Below are 26,335 nucleotides of genomic sequence, written 5' to 3'. Positions count from 1 at the left end.
AAGGCAAAAGCAGTGCCGCAGCCTTACCTACTGAGAGCCTAGACGGGCTGGCCTCTCGGCTGCAGCCCTGGCTCCTCGGGATCTTGCTTCTCTTCTGTGCTGAAGCTGCACTGACCAGGACTCGCTGAGCACCAGAGCTCACAGTCGAGAGGGCTGTTGTGGTTAGAACTCTTCCTGGAGACCCAGATCGGCTGCCAGCTGAACAGCAAACACATAAAATATGCAAATGTTGATGCCAAAGAAACTTGCAATGAATGCTACAGGAACACTGTGATATCATGGCTGGTTCTAAGACCAAAGAAACAGACTGAGAAGATTTACATACAAACATAGCCTGTGGAGGGAAAATGCACTGCACAGACCTGCACTGAAGAATAAGCTACCTCAAGCACACGCTTGATAATGGCAATACCACTGGGAATTTTAAAGCAAATAGTAAAAAGATCCCCAGAGCAATCCTGATATGACAGTGTGTTTTGTATGGTTGAGATGCTCTGTAAAACAGCATTACTTAAAAGAAATGTAAACTCTTAGTCTATTACACTTAGTATTTGTGTCTGGAACATACTGTGACAACTTGCTTTTTCTTAAAATAGCTTGCCTCATGAAATATATGAATAGGCACAGTCATTTGGTGCTATTCATATTTTTAAATTTTACAAGATTAAAAATTGTGCTGCTTTCAAATTGAGTCAGAGAAGGTTCTTTCTGCAGTGGGCAGTGATTTCTGTAGACTCCTAACTGGTCAAGAGCTCAGAACAAGTAAGTGGTGGGTGTTCAGCTCTCGATGGGACTTCTCTATTAAGGGTCCCTACATACAAGGCTCAGGAAACACTGCAGGAGTTGCAGAAACAATGGAAGGGGGTTGGGTTTGGGGGACATGACACAACCACTGTGTTCATTAACTTATAGCTTTGGTTACCTGCACTTGACTGGTCCAGTTACTACTCCAGCATGGAAGAAGGAAGAAAGGGCTCGCGAGGCCCCTCCCATCAGCTGGTGGCTGCTGGGAAGGGAGGGTCAGTTCTCCCCTGTGGTGTGGCCCTAGTAGGTCACACTGCCTTCCCACATCCTTGTACCTATTGGTAGCACTAATTGGACTTAGCAAGTTATTGTTTTTTTCTTAAAGGACAAGAAAGGAGGAAAAGATAAGAAGGGACCGGGAGAAAAGGCAGGAGAGACTATCTAAGATACAGTTATATGCAGTGTACGAAATTGTCGAAAAATAAATAAAAGCATTAAATTTAAATTAAATGCTGACAGAATTGGGGCAGCTGAGGAAGAGAAATTTGTGTTTGCTAGTTGAAGGTGGGGGCTCTTGGCTGGCTACATTCTAGAACACACAAATCCCAAGGGCAGACTAAGAGGGAAATGCCACAGAAATCAGATGTGTGTTGCTCAAGGCGCTAGAGATCTGGAAATGGATCACAAAAGTTAAGAAACGCATTTTCATATTGGGCCTACTTGTATATCTTAGGTTGGTCTGGAATTTGAAGTGATCCTCCTGCCTCTACCTCCCAAGTGCTAGGTCTGTACTACCATATCCAGCAAGAAATCCATTTTTAAACCAAAAACACTCGGGTAGGCTACCTTTTCAAGGGGGATCACTTTGTCAATCAAAGTGCTTGATGTATATACTGAATAGCTCAACGACGCAGCAACTGAATGGCAATAATATAGAAAACGTGCGTTTATATAATTCCTAAGGGGAAACGTTTTCTCTGTTACCCACTTTTACTCCACTGCTAAGAGTCACTGCTCACACTGCACATTCTATGTGACACACTCAACTATGTCTCATTTCCACCCAGGAGATTAAAGACTCAACGCCAATGAGAGTGAGCACTTGCTGTCCAAAATGGCATAGTGTGCTCGGCAGCGGGAGTGCACATGCCTTTAATCCCAGCTAGCTTTTGGGAGGCAGAGGCAGGTAGATCTTTGGTCTACAGAGCAAGTTTCAGGACAGGGCTACAGAGAAACTCTGTCTCAAAAAACCAAAACAACAAAAATCCAAAACAAACAAACAAACAAACACAAAAACTCAACCCCCCCCCATAAAAACCATCAAAACCCACAAATGGCACTGTATACAAGGCACTCACTATCCAAAATGGCACTGTGTACAAAGTATTTTAGAGGACTGCCTCATCTTCCTTATGGAGGACACCAGTTTTAGTTCTAGCCAACTGTCTTAAAGTAACTTTAACAAGCTCTTGGAAACTTTCAAAAACAATAGGTTTAAACGCTCCTGATTTTGCCACTCTATGCATGTTAACAATCATGAATAAGCTGGGAATCGTGGCACACACCTGTAATGCTAGCACTATGGAGGCAGAGGCAGGTGGATTTCTGTGAGTTTGAGCCAGCCTGGTCTATAAAGTGAGTCCAGGACAGCCAAGGCTACACAGAGAAACTAAACCAAACCAAACCACAGGGGCGTGGGGGAGAGAGACATGGACAAGCTGCGTGTGATCTGCTGTGATACTTATTATTAAGTTTTCTGGGCATGGTTTGCTTAGTCGAGTTCACCTTCTTGGTTAGTCTTTTAAATGTTATCAAAACACATTAATAAAATACATTACACTGGGGAGACCAATATTATGAAATGAAGAAGCATTGCTGCCTGTGAAATTAACAATTTACTGATTGAGTAGAAGACTTCTAAATTATAGGGAAATTACTCTACTTTAAAATGATCATTCATTCAAAAGTTTCAAGATGTTGCAGGTGAAGAGTCTTCAAATCTGGTTTCTTTCTCGTCCTTATCTGAAGGGTTTTTGAGGCATCTGTTTTCTCCATGCAATATCTAAACTAAACATACACACGAAAACACCCAAACACCCAACATGCCACAAACTCACAATGCAAGATAGGCCAACGGAAGTTATGAGAAACTCTTAACGATATAAACACTATAATGAACTGAGCACATACAGTATGCATTCTGTTAATATCAGTAATAAATTTGTGTGGGTGGAGGCACTGGTAAGGAAAACTAGAGAACTTGTAGGTCTATTCAGCAGACAGAAGCATATTGACTACACTTTCTACTTGGCATCTACTGACTTGATTAAATGTATGCAAGTTCACTCTCTAGATATTTAAACTCAGCCATGCCCTTGCCTTAAGGAGTGAAGTGGGCAGTGCTTGTTTTATGTAAACACTGTTCCTTCTTCTCCATTATCCTCTGACCCCAAAGGCTGGGATAACTCACTGGAATCACTTATACTTAATATAAAATACTGAGGCTCTTTCTCTGGTGGACGTATTCACCCCATAGAGTAACATGGAACGGAAATGTTCCAGAAGCAAAGCTTGCAGTTGGACAACTATTTTCTGTTGTGTTGTCGCATTTCAAAATGTTACCATAGGTCCCTCTCTTCTTAAAACATTTATATCTGTAGAGTCAACTTGGATAATTTAAAAGTTTTTGGAGCTTTCACAACATTAGAAAGACAGGCCAGTTTTTGTTCCAGCACAATCACAGAATGGTTGAATATTACCTAGCAAGAATTTCTGCTGAATAGAACTTATTCTTGTTAATGAAAATAGGTGACCAAACAATGGGTGCACACATAAAGTCTGTAGATTCTTACCACCAATGGTATTAGCAGATTGTGATCCTGAACAAGTGTAAAGGCAGAATTAGGGTAAGGGTTATAATCCACGAAGAGGGGAGGAGCAGTTTTAAAATGGATGGCAGATGAAAATAATAAAGCTTTAGTCAGTTCTCAGGAAAAAAACAACCTAACGCAAAAAAAAAAAAAAAAAAAAAAAAAAAAAAAAAAACCAAAAAAGAAACAAACAAAAAACCAAACTTTAAAAGCTTCCATAGCACAAATGTCTGTCACAAAAGCAGTGCACTTAACAGTTCTTACAGCTGACACTCATGTACAAAGCAGATGAAATGAAACTGCAAAAGTCAATGCACATTCTTCAGCTTATCCATTATGGGAAGTCCCACATCTAAGTCGTTAAATGTTTACAATTTTATTTTAAACATTTAATTTAAAATTAGATATAGGAACAAATATCACATCTTATAGCTGAAGAAAAAAAGGAGACGAAAAAGCTGCAAATTTCATCTTTCTTAAGAATTACAGAAAAGCAAGAGGTAGGGAAGGGAGAAAGCTCCCGACAGGCTGCCCAATCATCTGTGCACACCAGTCACTACCAACAGTGAGGACACAGCGCTCCCTTAGTCTACAAGTCTCCCCATTAGGTTGGACTCGTCTATTCTAGTAAGCCTGAGCACACCTGCTTTGATCCAAGAGATTCTTTTTTTCTAGATGATAATACAAAACCACGGAAGGACCATGCAGCCCTAGTGAATCGTCACAACAAAGTGAAGATGGAGGTCACAGGAACACTCCTGTGTAAATCTGTTGTGAAGAAACTTGCATACAAATCACATATCTTTATAATAAACATTGAAAGTGAACACATACTCATTCAAATAATAAGCAAGCAAACAAACAAAATCTTTCTAATATGATTTAAGACTAGTGTTATTTTATAGCGGGAAAGTCTCTGGATCTTAAAGTCCTAAGAGGTTGAATAAGCCAAATGTAAAATAATCCTACTTTTCACTAAAGTGACCTGAAGTAGCAATAATTGAAAAAGAGGGTCACAACAAGGCCAAGAAGTCAGAAAAACAACAATTATCTCACCATTAAGTTTTATCATTAAATCCTAGCATAAACAATTTATGGTTATATTTATTTTTCTTTATGTTTTAAGCATTCTATCTTCAGTGCTTATTTCTGTTCCATGAGGGCAGTAAGAATATCAATGTATGGAAATACATTCATTTTATTATGAATAATGACAAGGATAATCATATCAGGTAGGTCATGGCACCTACTCTGGGGCAGATACTATTTTAGCTTCATTAAATACGCTGTGCCATTTGATGCACATGACAATCCCATGAGGTTTAGGCCATTATTCTCTTCCTTTTACAGCTGGGTAAAGAGAAATACAGGAACTTTAAAAGGGCCAGAACTCCAACTTGGGCAATGTAGCTCCCAAGCCTGCAAACTTTACCACAGCACAGCGCTCTCACTCATATGACTCGGTTGGCCTGTGGTCGTACCCGAGACCCAGTTTCTTACCCAGCTCCCAGGCCGTACTGATGTTGGTCTGGGCAGCACACAAGGAGAAGAGAGGCTAAACTGCTAATTAACGTTCTCTAAGAGTCACTCCAGACGCACAGACTCATGGGAGAATGTGGCATTAGCATCACTTTGAGTCTGTCAGAGAAAAACCTGGGCCTTGCAGGACAGTCTGCCCTTCTGGCTGTTTGTAAGCAGTCTTCATCCTGAAAACAAATTCTACCAAATCTTTCTGCTTATTTAAGGACTCCTGCAGAAACTTTCCTTTGAAGCCATTCTTTCCCAAGATGATTAGGTTATGCAGAAGAACCTACTTGTCACTTCTTTAAAACAAAACAAAACAAACAAACAAACAAACAAAAAAGCCCATTTAGTTTTAGAGTGCCCAGGACAATCTCTCAGTCTAGAGGGAACAGGAAGAAATAATTTTCAGTTAAAAATGCCATTATCCAGGCCACTTGTTTGGACATACAGAAACAGACTGCTCATCTTACTAAGACTGTGCTTTTTTAATTATTCTCCTAAGCAACTCAGTGACTAATAATATAGTAAGAACATAAATCTCAAACCCCACATGAAATTCATCAGATCTGGCTGGTTAAGCCCGCTTCTCCTTCACTATAAGTCAGTATATACTAGTCCAAAACACTAGCTAAAATTTAAGACGACCTAATACATTTTGGGGGGAGTAATAAGACACCACTTTTCTATCTTTGCGTAGCATCTGCGTAGATTTTGGTGTTAATACTGAGAAATTATTTTGAGTCTAAAAGGCATAATTTTCCACGCCTGCAAATTTCTGAGGAGAATGGGATCCCTGACTTTAAAGATTTGTATTTAAAGTGTGTCCATGCAAACATCTGTACAGATGAGGAGTTCTTTCTAAGTGGTAGAGATTAATGATGCGGCCCTAGTAACACAAACACAAGACAACACCCACTCAAAAAAAAAAAAAAAAAATCCCAAACATGCACAACAACTGACCCAAAACATTGAAAAAAATACCTTCATTTTTGTCAGGTGATGATGAACCTAAAGTACAGAACAAGAACTCAGTATGCGGCTTGTTGCTTTTAAAATCAGCTTTGAATTTACCCACTGTTCATCTCCTAACACAGTGATATAAAGAACATCCATCCTAGCAGACTGACAGACACAGAGGACTCATGAGCAGTACATACGCTGGGACTGAGACACCATTTTTGTCCGGCTTCTTCCTCTAGAATCAGTCTTGGCATTTCCTACAGCAGCAAGTGGTGCAGAAAGTTTGGCTCTCACCCGTCCTGAGGAATAAATATTTACAGAATTAAAACACGTCCTATAATAGTATTTAGTACTAAGAAGGGGACCTCCACTAATTTCAAGCATTTTTACATTCTGAAATAAGGAAGCCATTATTTATATATTTCTCTTAAAAAATTAAAAGGACATAGTTTAGGCTTTGCTTTCTGAGATGGCATTTCCTATAGGCTTATCTGAAATCCCTTGGCTTAGGAGATTCTCCTGCCTTAGCTTACAAGTATTTGGGACCACAGCCTGTATACCATCAAGCCCAGGCATATATTGCTTTATTCATGTTCTATATAAGAATAAAATTGTAGCTGGGCAGTGGTGGCACACACCTTAAATCCCAGCACTCAGAGTTCAAAGCCAACCTGGTCTACAGAGTGAATTCCAGGACAGATAGGTCTATACAGGGAAACCCTGTCTCAAAATACAAAAAGGAGTAAAATCACCAGCATACACCATTGATCCTAGCACTTGGGAGGCAGATACAGGAGATCTCTTTGAGTTTGTGGCCAGTCTGGTCTATGGGAGACCCTCAAAAGACAAAAAATAAAACAAAACCAAAAAGAAAAAAAATTCTGTTTCTAGTTACTTAAGTCTGTTCTCAAATATACCCTATAGGTTTAAAAGATGAACAAAACAATCTTGTTTACTGAGTGTACTTCTAGAGAGATTTGCAGAAGAAATGTCAGCAGCCAAGTCAGCCTTTTAGATCAGATGGCCACAGGTGCACACAGATGTGCTCACTCCTTTCTCCCAACCAACATTTTACTGGGAGTAATTCAGGAAGCAGAGTATCTATCACAAGGGGATTGGCACTTAATTTTCTTTTCTTCCTAGATGCATTCCTTTCACCTCTACCTCCACTTCACCCCACTCTATAAAACCAGACTACAAATATCTTCACTGTATTTCTAGAGTTTTGGGGGTGCGGTGGGATCTTTGGTCCTGCTGGAACTCATGCTGTAGACCAGGCTGTCCTCAAACTCACTGAGGCCTTCCTGATTAAAGACATTTGTCACCCAACTTGGCTCTTTCTAGAGCTCTTGAAAATATGTTGATCGAAGTGTCTGTGTAAACTGCCAGCAGTGAAAAATGAGTGACAGGAAAATCTCCACGGCTAGGCACTCTGGTGCTCTCCAGTGACAGTCTCAAACAGATCCTCATGATGTTGAACACAAAAAGAAGAAGGGGGGAAACCACTAGCATTTAGAATCTTCTTACACTAAGGGGTATAATTTGTAGGGACTCCCAAAATTCTGACTAGACCAATATGACCATATTGATTAGCAAAGAACATACTAATGAGCAGGGCTAGATTTAAAAATAAAGGACTGAGTGAGATCAGAAAAGAGTGGTAGGAGCTAGGAGAGAAGCAGAGGCAAATCTAGACAGAGGATCACCTCACCGTCTCAATGCTATCAACTGCAAGGCCCCAGGAGCCCACACTGCAGGCCTGTGAGGCTTTAGGAACCTGCTCTGGGCAGGACATAATGTCTTCATAAGCAACAAGCAGTGCAGAGACATTGAGTGGTTATATTTGAATAAAGAATCTGTCTACAAGCAGCACATGTTGGCACATGCCTGTAATCCTAACACTCGGTCAGCCTGGTCTACCCAGTAGTCCAGGACAGCCAAGGCTACACAGAGAAACCGTGTCTTGAAAAACCAAAAAAGATAAAAAAGAATCCATCCATAATCTAGCCACATACTAATGCTATAAATTAAAAAGTGCTGATGCAAGCTGTCATTCATTTTCATTATCACAATTTCCATTTTTAGAGTACTCCAATTTAAACTTAAAACAGAAAATGATCTTAAGCATACTACAGTTAATATAGAACCAAACAAGATTACGTGTATTTGGTTTTATCCTCAAGAAAATGATGTTCACATAAAACTTAGGAAAAAACATGGTATTTAAATAAAATCAAGAGCTTTAATGAGATAGCCTTCAGGAAGGATAAATATAAAAACGGAGAAGAAATAAATATTTTTAAAATGTGAACTGACTCAGGAAAGCATATGTAGCAAGTAGCTATGTCCTCAAACTGAATTTGAATCAGAGATCAAACTCCTTAATCATCAATTCAAAGTAAATGAAATAAGTATTTAATGTCCAATGATAAAGCAGCGCTCCCATGAAGCGGAAATGACTTGACATTAACACATTAAAAGCAAAAATAAAAGAAAGGCATTTCTGTTGTCATTACTTAGAAGTATGAAATTATATACTTGATATTACTAAACATGTTAAGCAATTATGTTTTTCTATCATGAGATGATCTAAAATATAAAGCAAAACTGCATAATGAAGAATTAGAAAAAAAAATTCACATACAATGAACACATCCAACTAGTGAATGCAGAAGCTACCACAGCTGGCAAATGACAAAGGTCTGCAGATAAATTAGCCTGTTTTAGTTTCAATACATACTACCAATGAGAATAGTGAGGTAGAGGTATTTGTGTTACTAACAAAATATTTACTTCTTACCATCTTCAGATGCTGTTCCTAAATAAGAGAAATAAAACAATATTTCAACAAATTCTGAAAATGCTACCTTATAATCCCCTCCCCCAAGATTCATCTGAAAGAGTGGAAATAGAACATAACTTCAGTCAGACAGGCTGTGGTCTCAAAAACACTCTCATTCTCAAATGAGAAAAAAATAATCTGAGAGAATTCAATTCACAGCTCACATTAACAAAGTTAAAGTCAGGAAACTAAAAATAGCAAAATTCTTAAATTTTAAAAGGGTGGAAGAAATCCCAGAAATTAATTACTTAAGAACAACTTAACTCTCTGATTACTTTTCCTTACAAATAAAGCTTCATATAGACTTTTCTAAAGTAGAAATATTTTCTATTCACTTTCAAAAGGTAGCCCATAAGGGAACCAGAAAAAACAAAAAACAAAACAAAACAACTATACAAACAGAATTAAAGTATAGAAATCAAATCCATGACCTAGGCCTCATTTGCCTAATATTTTCATGAAATCACATACACATTCAGAGACATAACAGGAGTCCTCAGATATTTACTCAAGCGTCTTGTGTGTTACCTACAAAATGAAAATGCTACTACAGTGCAGTGATACGTGTGACACACAGATGAAGGGTTGAGCATAATGACTGAATGACTGACACATCACATATCACAGGGCTCCTAAAGAAGGATGTTAATTCTGACCCAAACAAAAACAAACTACTTTGATTGAGAAGTGATAAAATTTCCAAGTATCCCAGCAACATTAAGGTTTAAGGATATCTTAAGAGTTGACACACACACACACACAGAGAGAGAGAGAGAGAGAGAGAGGGAGAGACAGACAGACAGACAGACAGAGACAGAGACAGAGATAGAGATAGAGATAGAGAAAGAACCCCCCCATGGCTGTCATTTTATTAAAAATCTTAATTATGAAATGCTTTATAAAGGAGATACTAAAAATAACACTCCCGTTCCCAATCTGAGATTAAATAAAGCTTCCATTTCATTAAAATAGAAAAAGGCAATTGGGTTAATTTGTAGAGTTTATGTAATAATTAAAGATCAAACTTCCAGGAAGAGGAAGCTGCAATGATTTTCTGTCTAGTGTCACAGAAAACACTATACAGAGTTGTTATTAAATCAAGGCAACTACACACAAACTACAATAATTTGAATATTAGAATTTTAAAGGCAAAGCTTAAATGTCAGCTTTAATTAAATGTTAGTTTAAAAGCTCAGCATCTTTAACTTGCATTCCATTTTAAATAAACATGTGAACTGTGAAATGTCCGTGTCCCTCTCCATCGGTCAGTAATGTGCTAAAGCCAAGACTTAGGAGCCTCCTTTCCTCCCTCTGCATCCAGTATTGTAAAAGGAAATAATAAGTTTAAAATATATGAGGCCTATTTTTCAGGGTTCATGTGAAGTATTTTAGCAACTGAAAAAAGAAAAAAAAGTACAAGGAGCCCAAAATGGATAATAGTAACTCAAAATTTAGCCAGTGAGTCACGTAGCCATTTTCACATTAGAGTTCTTGATCAATAAGTGCTGCACGTTCAGGAAGCTGTGGCAGGCAGAATGAACAACAGAAACGTGGAGAAGAGTTATAAAAGTCTTACCGTCCATCTTGTCAGACGTATCCTCTTTGATGAAAGAGCAAGTAAAGAACAGAGGGAAACTTAGTATGTTGGGAAAAGGTTTAGTAATCCTCATCTTTTAAAAAAAGACAACAATTTACTGTGCACACTCAGTTTGCTCACAAATCCCATCTTCTCTTTGACCTTTCAGCTGCTGTAATCACACATCTGGGTAAATAAGAACCCTCTGTCTCTATCCCAGGAGTTCATAGAGAAAAATCACATGGCTATGTGGTCAGGTAGCACTACTGAAGACCAGGCCTTTACTATCTGGCACAAAAGAGTTAAAATAGCAGGACTGACAGTGCTCTTGTCTTTGAGGCTCATTTGTCACAATCTTCCTGTCCCAGTACCCTGAGTGCTGCAGTCATGGTATATGCCACCATGCTTGGCTGCTGTTGCCTTTCAGAAGGTCCTGTATGTGATGCTGGCCTCCACTGACTCAGCTGTGAAGCCCCCACAGTAACAAGGCTTAGTCACAGAAGAGGCACTGGACTGCCACAGCTATCTGCCTGAACCATTCTGCAAACAGTATCATTTGCGGTGAGCACCTACTTTCTTCTGGGTGTCTGTAATTGTGGCTTGCTGAGAAAGCAAAGAGCCAACATGACCAGCGCCTCTCCCTACCCCACCCTGGACTAGAAGTCTTAAATGAGCTTCCCTGGCAGAAACACTGGTTGACATGTTGCAGCATTTCATGCCAGAGAAAGGAGTCTTCCCAAGTCCAGCTCCTACAGTGAGAACTACAAAGCATACATTAGACCTCCAAGGTTTTCTTCCAATTGGTTCTGCGAGGAGCATTCCACTCTAACAAACCTCAGCCACAAGCCAGTGTGGTAGTTATGCCAAGTCTAAAAAATGCCCCTCCTGTTGGACTCAAGGCTGTTCAAAACCTTAAGTCACTTCTTAGACCGAGAATTCTCAGGCAGGAAAGTACAGTCTTCCAGTGACGCTCCTCTTAACAACCCCTGCTGCTGCAAACACTATGTCTAGCTCTTACCATCCCCTCCATTTCTATCTATTCTGACTCAGGAAAACCCTGGCCCTTGGCAGCAAGGCTGCCTCCTGCTCTGCTCACTACAGGGCACTCCTCAGTCTTCTAGAGAAGCCGCACCAGGAGGTTCTCTTTTCATCCTGTACTTCTTCCTAAACTGGCTAACCACTTTAGTGTACAAACAAATGAAAAAAAAAAAAAAAAAAAAAAAAAAGAAGGAAGCAGGGAGGAGGAAAGTGCCAGAACCAGGGGAGCTACAGAGCTTTCACTTTTTCTTGACAATCAAGTATGGGAATAAGTTACAGACTCCAGTGTCAACTTCCTCTACAACCAGCCAAAATCTTATTTTTGTCCAAAAGACCTTACATAAATCATTTGTTTTCTTTTCTATTAAGGCAGTTTCATAAACCTGCCTATTGAGGTGTTAGATAAGCATTTTATCATGAGGTATACCTCCAATATATAAAACACACACACACTCGCCATTTTGTATGACACTAAGCTTCCTCTACAAAAGTTAACAGGTAAGTTTACACTCATGCCACCTTCCTGGCAAATAATTCAGAGCTTTAATAAAAAACAAAAGCAAACTAAGCAGTGGCAATTGTGCTAAAGACTGTATAGAATTTAGTGTCACTTTCTCTCTATAGCCATTTTATCCCAAGTGTTTGCTAAAATTTTGAGTTTGAGGTCTCATAGCAACTTTAACTCAAAATGCATGAAAGCTAGCACGCCATCTTTAGCCTCTCACTTCTCAGCATCATGCCAATAAACTGAAAACCTCTGGGCAGAATTTACCGATCCTCAGTACCTTGAGAGACCTGGTAATAATTTCACTCCTTCTTAAGTCTCTGATGGGGTTGAAGACTAGATAGTTTGAGTTTTACAGTTAGGTTTAAGTTGTTTAGGACTGAGGAAAATGTTTTAAAGACTAGAAAGATGGTTTTTTTTTAAGTTGATAAATACAAGATATGGCAGAGAATGATTTAGGTTACAAAACTTTACACTCACCTAGACAGGATATATAGTATTTTCTGCAAGGTTGCCAAAAACAAAGGAGCTAAATATTTTGAATGGAACTTTTACATATGGCTTTCCTGATTGCTTCATAACTGTTTTTACTGTGTGCAGTTTATTATAAATTAATAAAGTCCATATGCCAAATTTTACATATGAATGGAACTTTTACATATGGCTTTCCTGATACTTTCATACTGTTTTTACTGTATGTAGTTTATTCTAAATAAATAAAGTTAATATGCCAAAGAAAATCCACTAAATGCAGGAAGTGGTTGCTAGAAAAAATGATACACTCATCCTGAATTCTGTATGTTCACACATGATAAACAAGGCTCAGTGTAGAAAACAGCAGAGCCCACCAATCATACATGTATAGGATTGAATGGGACTGCATGGGGACAGAGGTGGGCTGTGTGCTGGCCATGCCCAGCTGAGGTAGGCGCTCAAATATGAACTCATGAGACAGTTACAGCAATAAGTTCTCTCTTTCCATCAGATGAGTCCCAGTGACTAAACTGAGTCATCAGGCTTGGCGGCAGCTGCCTTTACTTACTGAGCTATCTCGATGGCCTTGGGTCCAAACATTTTAAAAAGCTTCATGTATGGAAACTGCCATCAGAAAACAGTGTCCCATCACAAACTGACCTCAGCACTGCTTGTTAAGATCCGGTTCATCACACTCAACAACTAAGCTCTCCTTTATACGAATTTAAACTTCCATTTGTTTGGCCACAGTTAAAATCCAACATTTGTTCTGGTGTTTCTAGGCAACTGTGATATGTAATTTATTTTTATGATCTATGTATACTTTTTTTCCTTTATAAAAATAAGCACATCTGTCATAGACTTGGAAAACATAGCTATCATACCTTGGTGGAATATGGCAAAAGTTGTCTCACAGCTAGTTAAGCTTATATTTTCACATATTAGATTTAAATTTAAGACTTTTCATTATAGTTTATTTAGATTTAGAATTTTTTTTTTCCTGTCATGTGAGATTAAATGAATTCTTATCTGTTAGGCTTTCAACAAGTTGTCTTACAGTTTTGTTCAAGTCTCTGGTCATCTGGGATGTATTCAACCACAGGGTGTAGCAGGTTATAACTTAAATTTACAAAAGTTGTGAATACATGCTTCAACGCCACACACCCATCTACCCTGATTTTATCCTTCTGAAACAGTGCCACTCACCAAACTCATGCCCTGTACTGTCGTCAGCAGTGTTCTACTACCACAACCAAGAGAAAGAGAACAGAAGAGTGCAACAGAGACTCACCATGAATAACCAGCCTTCACTTTCTAGATTGGTGGGCAGGCAAACATACAGGAAAAACAAAAAACAACAAGAAAACAAACAAACCAAACCAAACAAACAAAAACTCTGAACAGCATTAGGAACGTATGCCTAGACTTTGATTATACACAGAAGACCTCTTTAGTTCTCCTGTATCTCCAAAGGTAAAGGAAGAGAAATAAATAAGATCAAGGAAACAGAGAAGCTGATTACACAGCCAGCACGTTCCCTTGGTAAACAGTAGGTAGGTATATCAGCACAGTTATGAAAACTTACAGGCAATCAAGGAGTCAAGAACAATCCCTAATCAAGACAATGAAGAAAAGCAGAAACAAAGTGGTGCACAGGTACATGGGTCATCCCTAACAGGCAAGAATGAACTAGAAGTGAGTATGACATTTTATTTTTTCTTCACTGAGACCAGGGGAAGAATGTAATTAGCTGTCTTACCAAGCGATGCATAGGAACCTGGATTCAGGGCACCTGCGCCTAACCGCCCACTTCGCACAGCCTGTCCAGCAGCGTGATGCGCCTTGGCACCAGCTGCAGCATTTACATCAATGTCACTTCGAGAACGCTGTAGACTTCCTGGGAGGGAGCTGGCTTTGCCGCCTCCCACCGACACTACAGAAAACAAATTATCCTATGTTATTTAAACTGCTGCAAACAAAATGAAGACATGTGAACTTGAAACCATCATGAGCAAATCATCTATAGCAACACAGGATTCACAAGACAGCAGTGGCCGAATGGGCAGCACTATAATGCCATTTTAAAGTCAGAATGCCTCGGTTTCAGTTGTGACACAAAGAAGTCTTCTTCAGCAATTTTGAGTAGTTCTTTGCTTAATTTTTCTCTCATGAAAAAACAGGTCTGTTTGGTAACAAAAGAGATGATGTTTAAGGCTGTTTTGTGAAAATGAGCAGTAAAATACAGGACAGCATTATTATTCCATTTGTCTATTAGAAATGGAGGAACAGCTAGTCTAGGACCAGGGATACGGAAAAATCAGCAGAGCTCTGTTGTTCTTAGGAAGTCTGAGCCAAGTTAGTAACTTCTGAAATTTAGTTTCAGTTTAAAATAGTTTAGTGCACAACAGTAACAGTTATGAAAGCAACAGAGTGGGTCCTACAAAGCGTTTAAAAGAAATGAAACAGAAGAGAAACCATGGCTCACAACGTCTCAGTAAGCACTGCTGCCCACGCTTCAGCTTTTACACGTGCACACAGAGCTACAGTGTGGGCCCAGGTTATGAAACTATTTTCTTATTGTGGGTCACATCAAAGCACTTTAATGGGCACTGCTAAGAGACAAAATAGGCTGTAACTCTTACTCAAAGAAGCAATTACCTCTTCCGGCCACAGTCGAAGGGTTTGCTGTTGACCATTTTGAAGAAAAAGGACGACTGGAAGGCAAGAAGAAATACTTTAGTAACAAGCCTTAATTAATTGATCATTCTGATAAGTGTGAAACAGCAGCTGTCAAGAAAGTTGAGGAAGTTTCCTTTAAAAATGGTTGTTTTCAAGAATTACCTATAAACAACAAATTAATTGGCAATAAACAAATAGAGACCAGGTTGTTTTATTCACTCTGCTCTTTAGCACATGGAGAACTCAATGTTAGTACTACCAATCTCGCACATCCTGAAGTATTTCACTTAGAAGAGACACAGCTGTGGGTGTTACTAGCATACATGCAGGATGGCACACCAGATTCTGTCTTGTGGGATTCCTCTCATGTCATGACCTGGAAATTAACTACTTGCTGCATCAATTACTTTATGGAATCAAGAAATGCACACAAGTCAAGTGATCCTCAACACGGACATAATGAAACAAACTGTAAATCAGTAAACTCTTAATATGAAACCCAAACAATAGTCAAACTAGCACACGGTCTAATGCTAACAGCAGAACAAAGACGAAGAGCAACCAAGCCACCGTTTGTCAAGGTCATAGCGGACACTAACCATCCCAGTGAATCACTAGGGAAAGGGATGCAGAACTTCCGTGTGTGTGTGTGTGTGTGTGTGTGTGTGTGTGTGTGTGTGTGTCTGTCTGTCTGTCTGTCCGTCCCCGTCCCCGTCCTTACTTGAGACTTTCCTGAGAGCTCGATGAGGACCTGTCTGACTGTGGAAGAGATGCCACACTGCCAGAACTCCTTAAGTAAGTTTGAAGACTTTTCTGATAGGATGGCTCAAGGGAATTATACAATGTTTCAGCTTCACCAGGAAAGTGGTTTCTAAGGCCCATGTATGTCCTATAAAAGAAAAAAAAAAAAAGTACAGTCAGTAACTGCTTGTCATGACTGGAGAAACACAAACTCACACATGTTTAATGCGTTCTCTGTGACAGGTGAGACCTGTGTAAGCTGAATGAGTTCCAGTGGGAAGACTGCAGGCTCTTGAGAAAAGCAGACCTCAGTTCGCAGGATGGTTGTGTCACTTATGGCTCATGGAGCCCAGAGTGAGCTCCCAATCTCACTTGAGTGAGACCCCAATCTTAGATGCAGCTAGGGAGACAGTACTACTTTTGTAGAACTATCTTCAGGATTAAAAAGTTAAAAATAGTCCAGCTGTGGTGGTGCTTGCCTTCAATCCCAGCAATCAGGAGGGGACCTCTGTGGATTGAAGGCCAGCCTGGTCTACATACTAAGTTCCAGGTCAGCCAAGGCTACAGAGTGAGAACCTGTTTCAAAGGGGTCAGGGGGGAGCAGGGGGGGGGCGAGGGGGGACGCGGCGTGCACGTAATGAAAGTGAATACTCTCTGATGGAGCGAGAACAGTGATGATTGCACACATCACAACTGAAAGTTGGTTGCTTTGTGTCTATCACAGAGTTAATGGAGAACATGTATTTCAGTTTTGCTGGAGTTAGTCAAATGGAACAATTGGGATATTGGTGATATAATTACCTCTCAACATAATTCCATAAAAATAACAACAAAATACCTTAAGAATGTTAAATTACGTCGTCACAAACATATAGTACAGACTTACTTTCTTGCCTCCACTCTGGCCTCAGCATCAGCATCATGAATTCCCTTCTTAATAGTTTCAACCAAGACAGCTGCATGTCTACATAACAAATGCATCTTTATGTTAATGCTCCACACTGTATTTCAGCACAAACAATAGTTATTCCTACATGCTACACATCTACCCACAAGGAAAGGGAAAAGTGAAAGATAAATTAGTGAAGTGCGTGCTAATAGCCCAGGATGGTCTTGAACTCAAAACAACAATCTTCCTGTATCGGCCTCCAGAGTGTTGAGGTTATGAGTGAGCAATATCACACCTAACATCCCTTTCTTTTTCTTCTTATTATGATGGAGTCTTCCTACGCAGGCTGAGCCGACTTCACTTAAGCTCTATCCTCCAGGCCTCCAACTAGCTGGGACTACAGGTACGGCTTGGTTATAGATGATTTTCAAACAATTTGTCCTACACATCTCACCAGTGTATTGTTTCCTTCCGATAATTCAGAAACTATACATCTGAAAATAATTATTTTTATAGAATCCTGACAACAGATAAATAAATAGGCAGTATATTAAACTTAAAAACTACAAATCTGAGGATGGAAATACTGTAGGACTGGGTCCTCACTACCCCACAGCTGCAGACAATGATTTGCCACATGTCTGCTCTAACCCAGTGGGTCTCAACTATCCTAATGCCGAGGAGCTCTAATAGAGCTCTTCATCTTGTGGTGACACCCCCGGCCCCCTCAACCATACAGTTATTTTGTTGCTACTTCATAACTATAATTGTGTTACTGTTATGAGTCATAATGTAAATGCAGGATATCTGACAAGCAATCCTTATGAAAGGGTTGTTTGACCCACCCCCCAGAAAGGGTCAGGGACTATAAGTTGATAACCACTGATAAGTAGTAGCTGCCACAAAACAAACAAAAAATGAATTACTTCATGCCTATGTTAAAATTTTTTCAATTAAAAAAAAAAAAAAAAAAAAAAAAAAGACCTGTAAGGTCTGCAGAGATGGCTCAGCAGTTAAGAGCACATAACTAGAGTTTGGTTCCCAGCATCCACATCAGGTGGCTCATAGCTACCAATAACCTCAGCCTCAGGGCATCTAACACTTTTAGGATCCTAGGACACCCACACTTCCATGGACAGCCACACACATAGCTTTTTAAATAACAAAAACTTGTGAAGAATTGAAAATAGAGTTTATTTATGTATTTTAAATATTTATTTATTTATTATGTATACACTCTTCTGTCTGCATGCCAGAAGAGGGCACCAGAGCATGGTTGCTGGGAATTGAACTCAGGACCTTTGGAAGAACAGACAATGCTCTTAACCTCTGAGCCATCTCTCCAGCCCTAAGAATTGAAAATAGAAACCAGCAAATTATTCATTAAAAAATGCAGGTTATCTGTGAGACTTCAAAACTTGAAAGTAGCATGAAATAGTACATACACAGCCCTGTGAAGAGCCGACTAGCTGTTCGTGCTTTTCTTCATCTCAGAGTTACAACAGATGCTGTCCACTGACACCTGTCAGCCAGTATGGAGAAACATTCCAACAAAGTCTCCTTTAAAAACAAAATCTCTTCCTTCAAACAAGAGGCCTTTTCATCCCTCTATGTAACCCTTCACTACACCAAAGACTGTAACTCAAGAAACCTACATCATATAATGCTTTTTAAAATGTTTGCCAAATACTTAAGGGCCATCACCCAAGCCACCAAAGAAACGCTATTCACTGCTCAATGCAGAGGAGCGAAGCGTCACAGCTCAAAGGAAGAACCACAATGACAAACATCTCTAGAAACACTGAGAAACAAAATAAAGCGGCACTCTCTGTATGACTGCTGTCGTCGTGAGGAGACCGGAATTCGTTTGTGTGTTTATAGGCATGGGGTGCCTACCTTTCCAGCGAATGAGTCTGCCATTCTTGTAGCAACAGATCTAAAAATTCAAATGAACGCCTGAAAAATAAATGCTAAATTACAATTAAACATACTGAGAAATACATTCATACTTTCTTTCGCAATACTTCATTTTGACCCTGAATTAAACACACAAGACTTATCTCAATTAGAAAAAAAATGAATTTAGAGGACTTTATTGCTATGCTACCTGGCTTAAAGGGACTTTGAGTCCTATAATTTAACTTCAAAATATTCATTAAATATAAGATAGTCTGATGGATCCGCAAGAGATGGCTCAGCAGGCACACATGAAGGTGAAGGAGAGAACTGACTCTACAAAGCAGTCTTCTGACTACCCATGTGCTATGCAGCCCCGACATACACCAAATGCACATAATGAGATATACAGTGGTGGCCAAGAAGTACACAACAGCCTACAACTTTTGCTTCTACTTAAATATGTGTACATAGAATATGAAAGCAAAGTCGTATGTATTTTCTCCTAAGCCCTCTAATTCTCAACTTCAGCCATCCTGTTCTTCACTTGTAGGCTTTGAAAAAATGGGTTGTTAGTCAGATTTCACCTAGGGGCTGTTATTTTCTGAATCCTAATACTTCAAAGAAACAACTACATAACCAGCTGTCCTGGACTCACTCTGTGGACCAGGTTGGCCTCGAACTCACAGAGATCCACCTGCCTTTGCCTCCTCAGTGCTGGGGTTATAGGCGTGCGCCACCACACCCAGCTAAGAACGGATTCTTGAAAGTTGTCTTGTGACTTCCACAAATATACTATAGCGTGTACTCACACAGTGAAGGTAAACAAAGTTGAAAAATTGTATCATGGTTTTACTGGAAAAAGTAATTTTCAGAAGTTATAACTAGTTGTTACACTAAACTAAAAGTTATACTGAAAAACTCTTTTCCCTCTAAAACTTACCTTCTCACAGGAACTGACTTTGATGTGCAGTTGCTTGTTATTAAAGGTATAAGTCTGGGTACATGGGTATGCTGAAAAGATATTTTAGAAAAGCATGAAACACCGTGCATGTCATGTACATGTCTTACATGCGTGTTTTACACTTAAGGGCTTAGCCATGGTGCAGCCAGGAAAAAAAGCTGTAAATCAGTTCTAAAGAAACCCAAATTCCCCTAATTAGAGCAATACTGATGATGGTATAGTTTTTAATAGAAGAATGTGAAGTTACCAATATGTAATGAAGACAAATTGGTCATATGTCCAGGAAGACCTGTAAGGTCAAAGTGTGTGTGTGTGTGTGTGTGTGTGTGTGTGTGTGTGTGTGTGTGTGTCTGTGTGTGTGTGTGTGTGTAAGTAAAAATAGTAACTGCATGTCAGTGAGATGGCAACCACAGGTTACCTACTGTGATAAATTCACTGTGAAATGGTGATTTTTAAAAGAACTTTCACCCTGCCTGAATCACACAACTCTTAGATTCAAGTATGCAACAGACACTGCCCTCCGTCTTCTAACTCTTAAGTTTCTCCTTAGTGAAGTAAACACTAAAATGCTCATGGATCCAGAACTTAGGCGTGATCCGTATCGCCTTTGTTCTGGCTGCCCTCACCTTTCTCATTCCTGCTTTGGCCATTAGGCACTCCATTTCTGATACTTCAGGAAGTATGGCGTCATTATCAAAATCTGTATGATACAGTATCCCATATCAAGAATGTGGTGCTTGCATAACCACCTGAAACCTGTGATTACACACCCAAGTACACACATAGACCTGCATGCATTGTGTTCCATATTCAAATGGGTATACTTGTTAGTCTTTTTATATTATTTACATGCTCTACAAAAACTGTGCATTGTTTCTATTGTCAGAAAAATAACTCAAAAGTCATTTTCTGTTCTTCAGAGGTAAAAATAGTAATAATATGACTTAGTTAAGTCCACAGATGAGAGTTAGTTGTGAGAACCTACCCGAATAATAAATCTGATTGCTGCACATCCAGAAGTCGCCATGACTTTTGCACTATTGGGGACAAGATTAAAAAGCGTAGGTACAATGGCTTCAGCGCCGTGATCAAACTTGTTTCCCAAAACTGTTGAAAGATGGCTACAAAGAAACACAAAAACTATTTTAATATTAAATCAGAAAAAATATTTGCTTGAGAAAATGTTTTATATCCTGATGCTAGCCTCACATTCAGTATGCAGCCAAGGGTGACTCTGAACTTCGGTGCTCCTACCCCCACTCCCCAGGCACTGATATCATAGGTGTGCACCGCATGCCCAGCTAGTGAGGTACTAGAACTCACAGTCAGAGAGGGTTCCATCCACGTTCCTACCACTCAGCTGCACCCCCCACTCCAGGTGCTGTGTCTTCTCTATACCTTCTCTTCTTTTTCCATCCAAGAACTGGCAACCCAAAGATAAAATCTGGCATTTTATCTAACTCTGTCCAGAGACACTGAGAGATGCTATATGATCAAAGAATGAAACTATGAATGCCAAGTAAACATTAAGTAATATTATTACAGCAGGTATGGGTCTTTGTCAGATATTTCCATTTTCATACCCCAACAACCTAATGTCCAAAATATGTTACTCTTAAATTCCAAATCTTACTCAAACCAATGTTTTGCAAAACACTCCCTTTTTCTAATTAATTATCTAATTACTTTTATGGAAGGGTAGGGGAGGCACAGATATTCTGGTATCTTTGGGGCAAGATTTAAGAATTCAAAACTAGGGCTGGAGATATGGCTCAGAGGTTAAGAGCACTGTCTACTCTTCCAGAAGTCTTGAGTTCAATTCTCAGCAACCACATGGTGGCTCCCAACCATCTAGCATGGGATCTGGTGGCCTCTTCTGGCATGCAGGTGTACACGCAGACACTGTATACTGTATACACTGTACACAGAACTAGTAGCCAGGTGTGGTGGCACAGGCTTTTAATCCCAGTACTCAGGAAGGCAGAGCCAGGAAATCTATAATAGAGTTCGAGGCCAGCCTGGTCTACAAAGTGAGTCCAGGGCAGACAAGGCTAAAAATGCAACTCTAGTGTCTCCTAAAATTCAGTAATCTTAAGGACATCTGTATTTTATTTCCTTTCCACATCTGTAATTAAGCAACTGATTCTCATTCTTTGTGTGTGTGTGTGTGTGCGCGCGCGCGCACACTAGCAAGTGTAAAATATGAATGACAAGTTCAGTTGTCATCCTTAGGGATATCATCTACTCTCTCTCAGTGGCCTGGGATCACCAACTAAGCTGCATTCTAGCTGGCCAACGAGTCTGGGACTCTATCTGTCTCCATTTCCCCCAGTGCTTAGACTAGAAGTGCACACCCCAACTTCCAATGCCTGTACAGCAACTTACCCACCGAGCTGCCCTCCTAGCCCTGACTGCAGCTGCAATTAAAGCACTCAGGAAGAAGTTGTAGCTACTGACAGTTTTGACAATGTTTGTGATATTGATAAATTTCAACAAAATCTTTTTGTTTGTTTTCTTTTGTTTTGCCAAACAGGGTTTCTCTCTGTGTAGCCTTGACTTGCTCTGTAGACCAGGCTGGCCTTGAACTCACAGAGATCTGCTGGCCTCTACCACCCTGAGTGCTGAGATTACAGGTGTGTACAGCCATACACAGAATCTTTATTTGATTAATGTTTTATTTTTTGAAAATAGGGTCTTAGGTAGCCCATGCAGGCCTTGAACTCACTCATAGCCCAGGATGATCTTTAACTCTGGACTCTCCTATCTCTACCTGTCAGTGCTGTACTGCAGGTACCTATGCGCTCCCTGTCAGCGCTGTACTGCAGGTACCTATGCGTTCCCTGTCAGTGCTGTACTGCAGGTACCTATGCGTTCCCTGTCAGCGCTGTACTGCAGGTACCTATGCGCTCCCTGTCAGCGCTGTACTGCAGGTACCTATGCGCTCCCTGTCAGCGCTGTACTGCAGGTACCTATGCGTTCCCTGTCAGTGCTGTACTGCAGGTACCTATGCGCTCCCTGTCAGTGCTGTACTGCAGGTACCTATGCGCTCCCTGTCAGTGCTGTACTGCAGGTACCTATGCGCTCCCTGTCAGTGCTGTACTGCAGGTACCTATGCGCTCCCTGTCAGCGCTGTACTGCAGGTACCTAGGCGTTCCCTGTCAGCGCTGTACTGCAGGTACCTAGGCGTTCCCTGTCAGCGCTGTACTGCAGGTACCTAGGCGTTCCCTGTCTTCACAAGATGCTGCAATGTTTATACATGCAACAGCAGCACTCAGGTAAGTGCAGTGCTAAATGGCATTTCAGGGGAAGATGATATACAAATAGATTTTGATAAATTAATGGTGCTATATTTTGCTAAAATACCAGGAATAGGGTACTTAGAAACCAAATTAGGAATGAGAAAATTAAGTACAGTCAGTCCCAGACCCATTTTTTCTCTATACGCATGATAAAATAAAAATATAAAATAAAATAAAAATTCCATCAGCAGGGTGCCATTTTAATGTGGCATAAAGATTATGGAAGATGTCTTTTATCTAGTGGCCTCACACATGCTAGGCAAGTGTTCTATCCCTGTGCCACAATCTCAGTAAAAGAAAGATTTAAGGAAGAAAGAAAATACAATCTGTATGTATAATAAAAATTATTTTGGGGTCATATATTAACTTCTTTGGGGGTGATCCTGCTACTGAGTTACTTAATGAACTCTGATTCAATGAGTACTACAGTCATTCATTAAAAAAAAAAAAAAAATTAACATTCCAGGTATGGTGGTGCACATCTTTCATCCCAGCACTTGGGGAAGCAGAGAAGGTAGATTTCTGAGTGTGAGGCTAGCCTGGTTTACATGGTGAGTTCACAGACAGCCAGGGCTATAGTAACAGCCTGTGTAACTGTATAACAAGAGACAGAAGCGCTCACACAAGAGAGAGACACCTACGCAACAGTGATGCAAGCCTCTCTGACCACCTGGGATCTGAGGTCCTTCGCGGACAGCTTAAGTGCTCCATCCAACAAACGTAAATGCTGGAAAAAGCAATCATACTGTGCAGCCCCGGCAACAAGCAGTGATCTGATCTTCTTGAGCTAAAAGAGAAATGTCATTACTGATATAACACAAATGGTATCCAAACTACATCATCTAAGGATTTAAAAGTGCTTCTTTAAAACAAACTGTATGGGTTTCTTTATATTTACATAACTTAATTCAGAAAATTTAGTGGCACTGAATGCACCATGTAAATAAACATAAAACAAGAACAAGATTTCTGGGAAAACAGTATTACAAGTTTCAGTACAGGTGGAACAAATGCATATATACACAAAAAGTAAATTAACAATTTTAAGTCTTTATGTTTTAAATACAGTAAAATGTAACTAACATGAAATCTATCATTTAAAAAAGACTGAGTTTGTCTTTTATGTACATTCACATTTATGTACATGTTCACGATGTTGGACACCATCACCATTACCTACTAACAGCCTCCCTCCCTCCCTTCTCTCTTTGCTGGCCGGGTGGGGGAGGGGTGGGGACAGGGAGACAGCTTAAGCTGAAACCCAAGGCCTCATACATGCTAAGCAAATAAGACAGTGGCGCACACCTTTAATCCCAGCACTCAGGAGGCAGAGGCAGGTGGATTGCCATGAGTTCAAGGCCAGCCTGGTCTACAAAGAGCCCAGGGCAGCCAAGGCTACACAGAGAAACCCTGTCTCAAAAAAACAAAAAGAAGAAGAGGGAGGAGGAGGAAGAAGAGGAGGAGGAGGAGAAGGAGGAATGAAAAGAAGAAGTTCCTGTTATGGCTGCCATCGGACATCAGGAGAGCAGCAGCCAAAGCCCTGCCTACACCATGCCATGCGCCTCAACAGGGCTGAGTTGAGGCAAACCGAGTTCGTGCAGGGCATGATCAGGGAGGTGTGCGGCTTTGTGCCCTATGGGCAGCCCACGGAACGGTCAAGATGTGCAAGGACAAAGGCCTGCTCAAGTTCATCAAGAAGAGGGTGGGGGCACACATCCAGGCCAAGAGGAGGCGGGAGGAGCTTAGCAATGCACTGGCAGCCATGAGGAAGGCAGTGGCCAACAAGGACTGATGTCCCCCCAATAAGCTTTTGTGTTCCTCAAAAAGGAAAGGAAAAAATGATAAATCAAGTAAAATAAATATACAAAACTGTATTTAGCTGCACTACTGAAAGGAAAGCCCAAGTTGCAAGAAAGATATAATTTGCACATCAGAGGGGCAAAAGCTTTATAAATGTGATAGCATACAGTGCCAGAGAGAAAAATAAATGCCCACCAAAAAAAAAAAAAAAAAGTGAGAAAAATTATGACGGACTTATCCACTGAAATAAAATCACATGTACTCTTTACCAAGAAGTCACATGTAAGCATTCTAGCCTATCAAAACAAAATTGTTATTAGCATGTGCAGAGGCTTGGGATTCAGTTCAGTGGTGGAGTACGTGTTAACACCGTACCAAACGGAAGGGGGAGTACAAGGACATTTACTACATCATTAGATGAGTTTGGTGGTAACCTCTTTAATCCCAGCACCTGGGGGCCGAGGCAGGCAATCTCTCTCTGTGAGTGAGGCCAGCTGCAGGGCAGCCAACAATACCAGAGAGACCTATCTACAGAAACATAACTTAAAAAAACAAAAACAACCCCACATCATTAAAATTAAAAAAAAAAAAAAAAAAAAACTAAAACAAAAATCTGTAAAATCATCAAATGAAAGTGATTTTAGTGAATTACCCATTCACATGTTAAGCTAAAGACTGCATGCACACACTGGTCAGCGTTCCTTAACTGTCTGAGCAACTATGACATGCCTAGCATCTGTAACAGGTATACTGAACAGGCACAATTTGTTAAATCAACAGAGCAAGGGATTCAGCATTGCTTAGTTTTAGTGAAAGGAATGAAGGTAGAAAGTTGATGTCTTCACACACGTGTGCATGCACAGAGAAAATGTCATTCTCTAAAAACCACCCAGACTGTTTCTGAAAGACTACTTTCAAAGGAAAACAAAAACCTTCAGGTTCAAGTTTGTCTTTTAATCTGTGATTAGGTCACTCATGACAAAGTTGTTCTTTTAAAAATGCTGATTTATGCATGATTTAGAGCTGAAAAGTAAACTAAAATCATATTCAAACAAATTCAGAGCACTATTTCTTGTGCTAACATGTTAAACATTCAAAACTACAGACTTCTTAACACAGGGATGGGAAGCAATCTATAATGTACTATGTCATGAGAGCACAGACATCTTCAAACAGACCCTTCCCTTGCTTCCTAGGATGCTGAGGGACTCACTCTAATCTGACCAAATTAGACAACATCACAAAATTTGAAACACATTATAAAACTGACATCAACACAAACATTATTTTAAGACTCATCAAATACTTCTTTCAAGGAATCTACTGTAAATAAACTATTCCTACCTCAAGGAAGATCAAAACTTTGTAAATTATTCACCTCATTTATTATAGTCACCAGAAAGCAGAAAGTCAGACGAATGGACACACTGCTGGGCAAATGCTGAGCCCACGCGAGAAGCAAATTTCTTCTCTGGCAAGTCCTCATGACACAGGGTGTACGATGGTGGTTCCTATAAGCAGCTAGGTTAGAGCT

General features: G+C 40.0%; 1 protein-coding gene across 4 annotated transcripts in view; it reads right to left on the bottom strand.

Annotated features, from left to right (window-relative positions):
• The window catches only part of Clasp2 (cytoplasmic linker associated protein 2), a 179,612-nt gene that overhangs the window by 62,581 nt on the left and 90,696 nt on the right, over positions 1-26,335 (bottom strand). For 2 of the 4 annotated variants that reach the window (XM_051140336.1, XM_051140337.1), the window contains exons 11-20: positions 23,643-23,788; positions 20,688-20,823; positions 19,682-19,752; positions 18,739-18,798; positions 16,840-16,917; positions 15,934-16,101; positions 15,192-15,247; positions 14,293-14,466; positions 6,296-6,397; positions 28-198 (exon numbers count right to left, since the gene is read on the bottom strand). In XM_051140336.1, coding sequence (XP_050996293.1) covers positions 28-198; positions 6,296-6,397; positions 14,293-14,466; positions 15,192-15,247; positions 15,934-16,101; positions 16,840-16,917; positions 18,739-18,798; positions 19,682-19,752; positions 20,688-20,823; positions 23,643-23,788 — 1,162 coding nt within the window. Of the gene's footprint in view, positions 1-27; positions 199-6,119; positions 6,147-6,295; positions 6,398-8,898; positions 8,917-14,292; positions 14,467-15,191; positions 15,248-15,933; positions 16,102-16,839; positions 16,918-18,738; positions 18,799-19,681; positions 19,753-20,687; positions 20,824-23,642; positions 23,789-26,335 lie in introns of all 4 variants that reach the window. The other 2 variants (XM_051140338.1, XM_051140335.1) reach the window with 2 other exon arrangements.

This window comes from Acomys russatus, chromosome 32 (assembly GCF_903995435.1).
Source record: "Acomys russatus chromosome 32, mAcoRus1.1, whole genome shotgun sequence".
NCBI lineage: Eukaryota > Metazoa > Chordata > Mammalia > Rodentia > Muridae > Acomys > Acomys russatus.
Note: the sequence above shows the minus strand (reverse complement) of the source record. Positions and strands in the feature narration are given on the sequence as shown.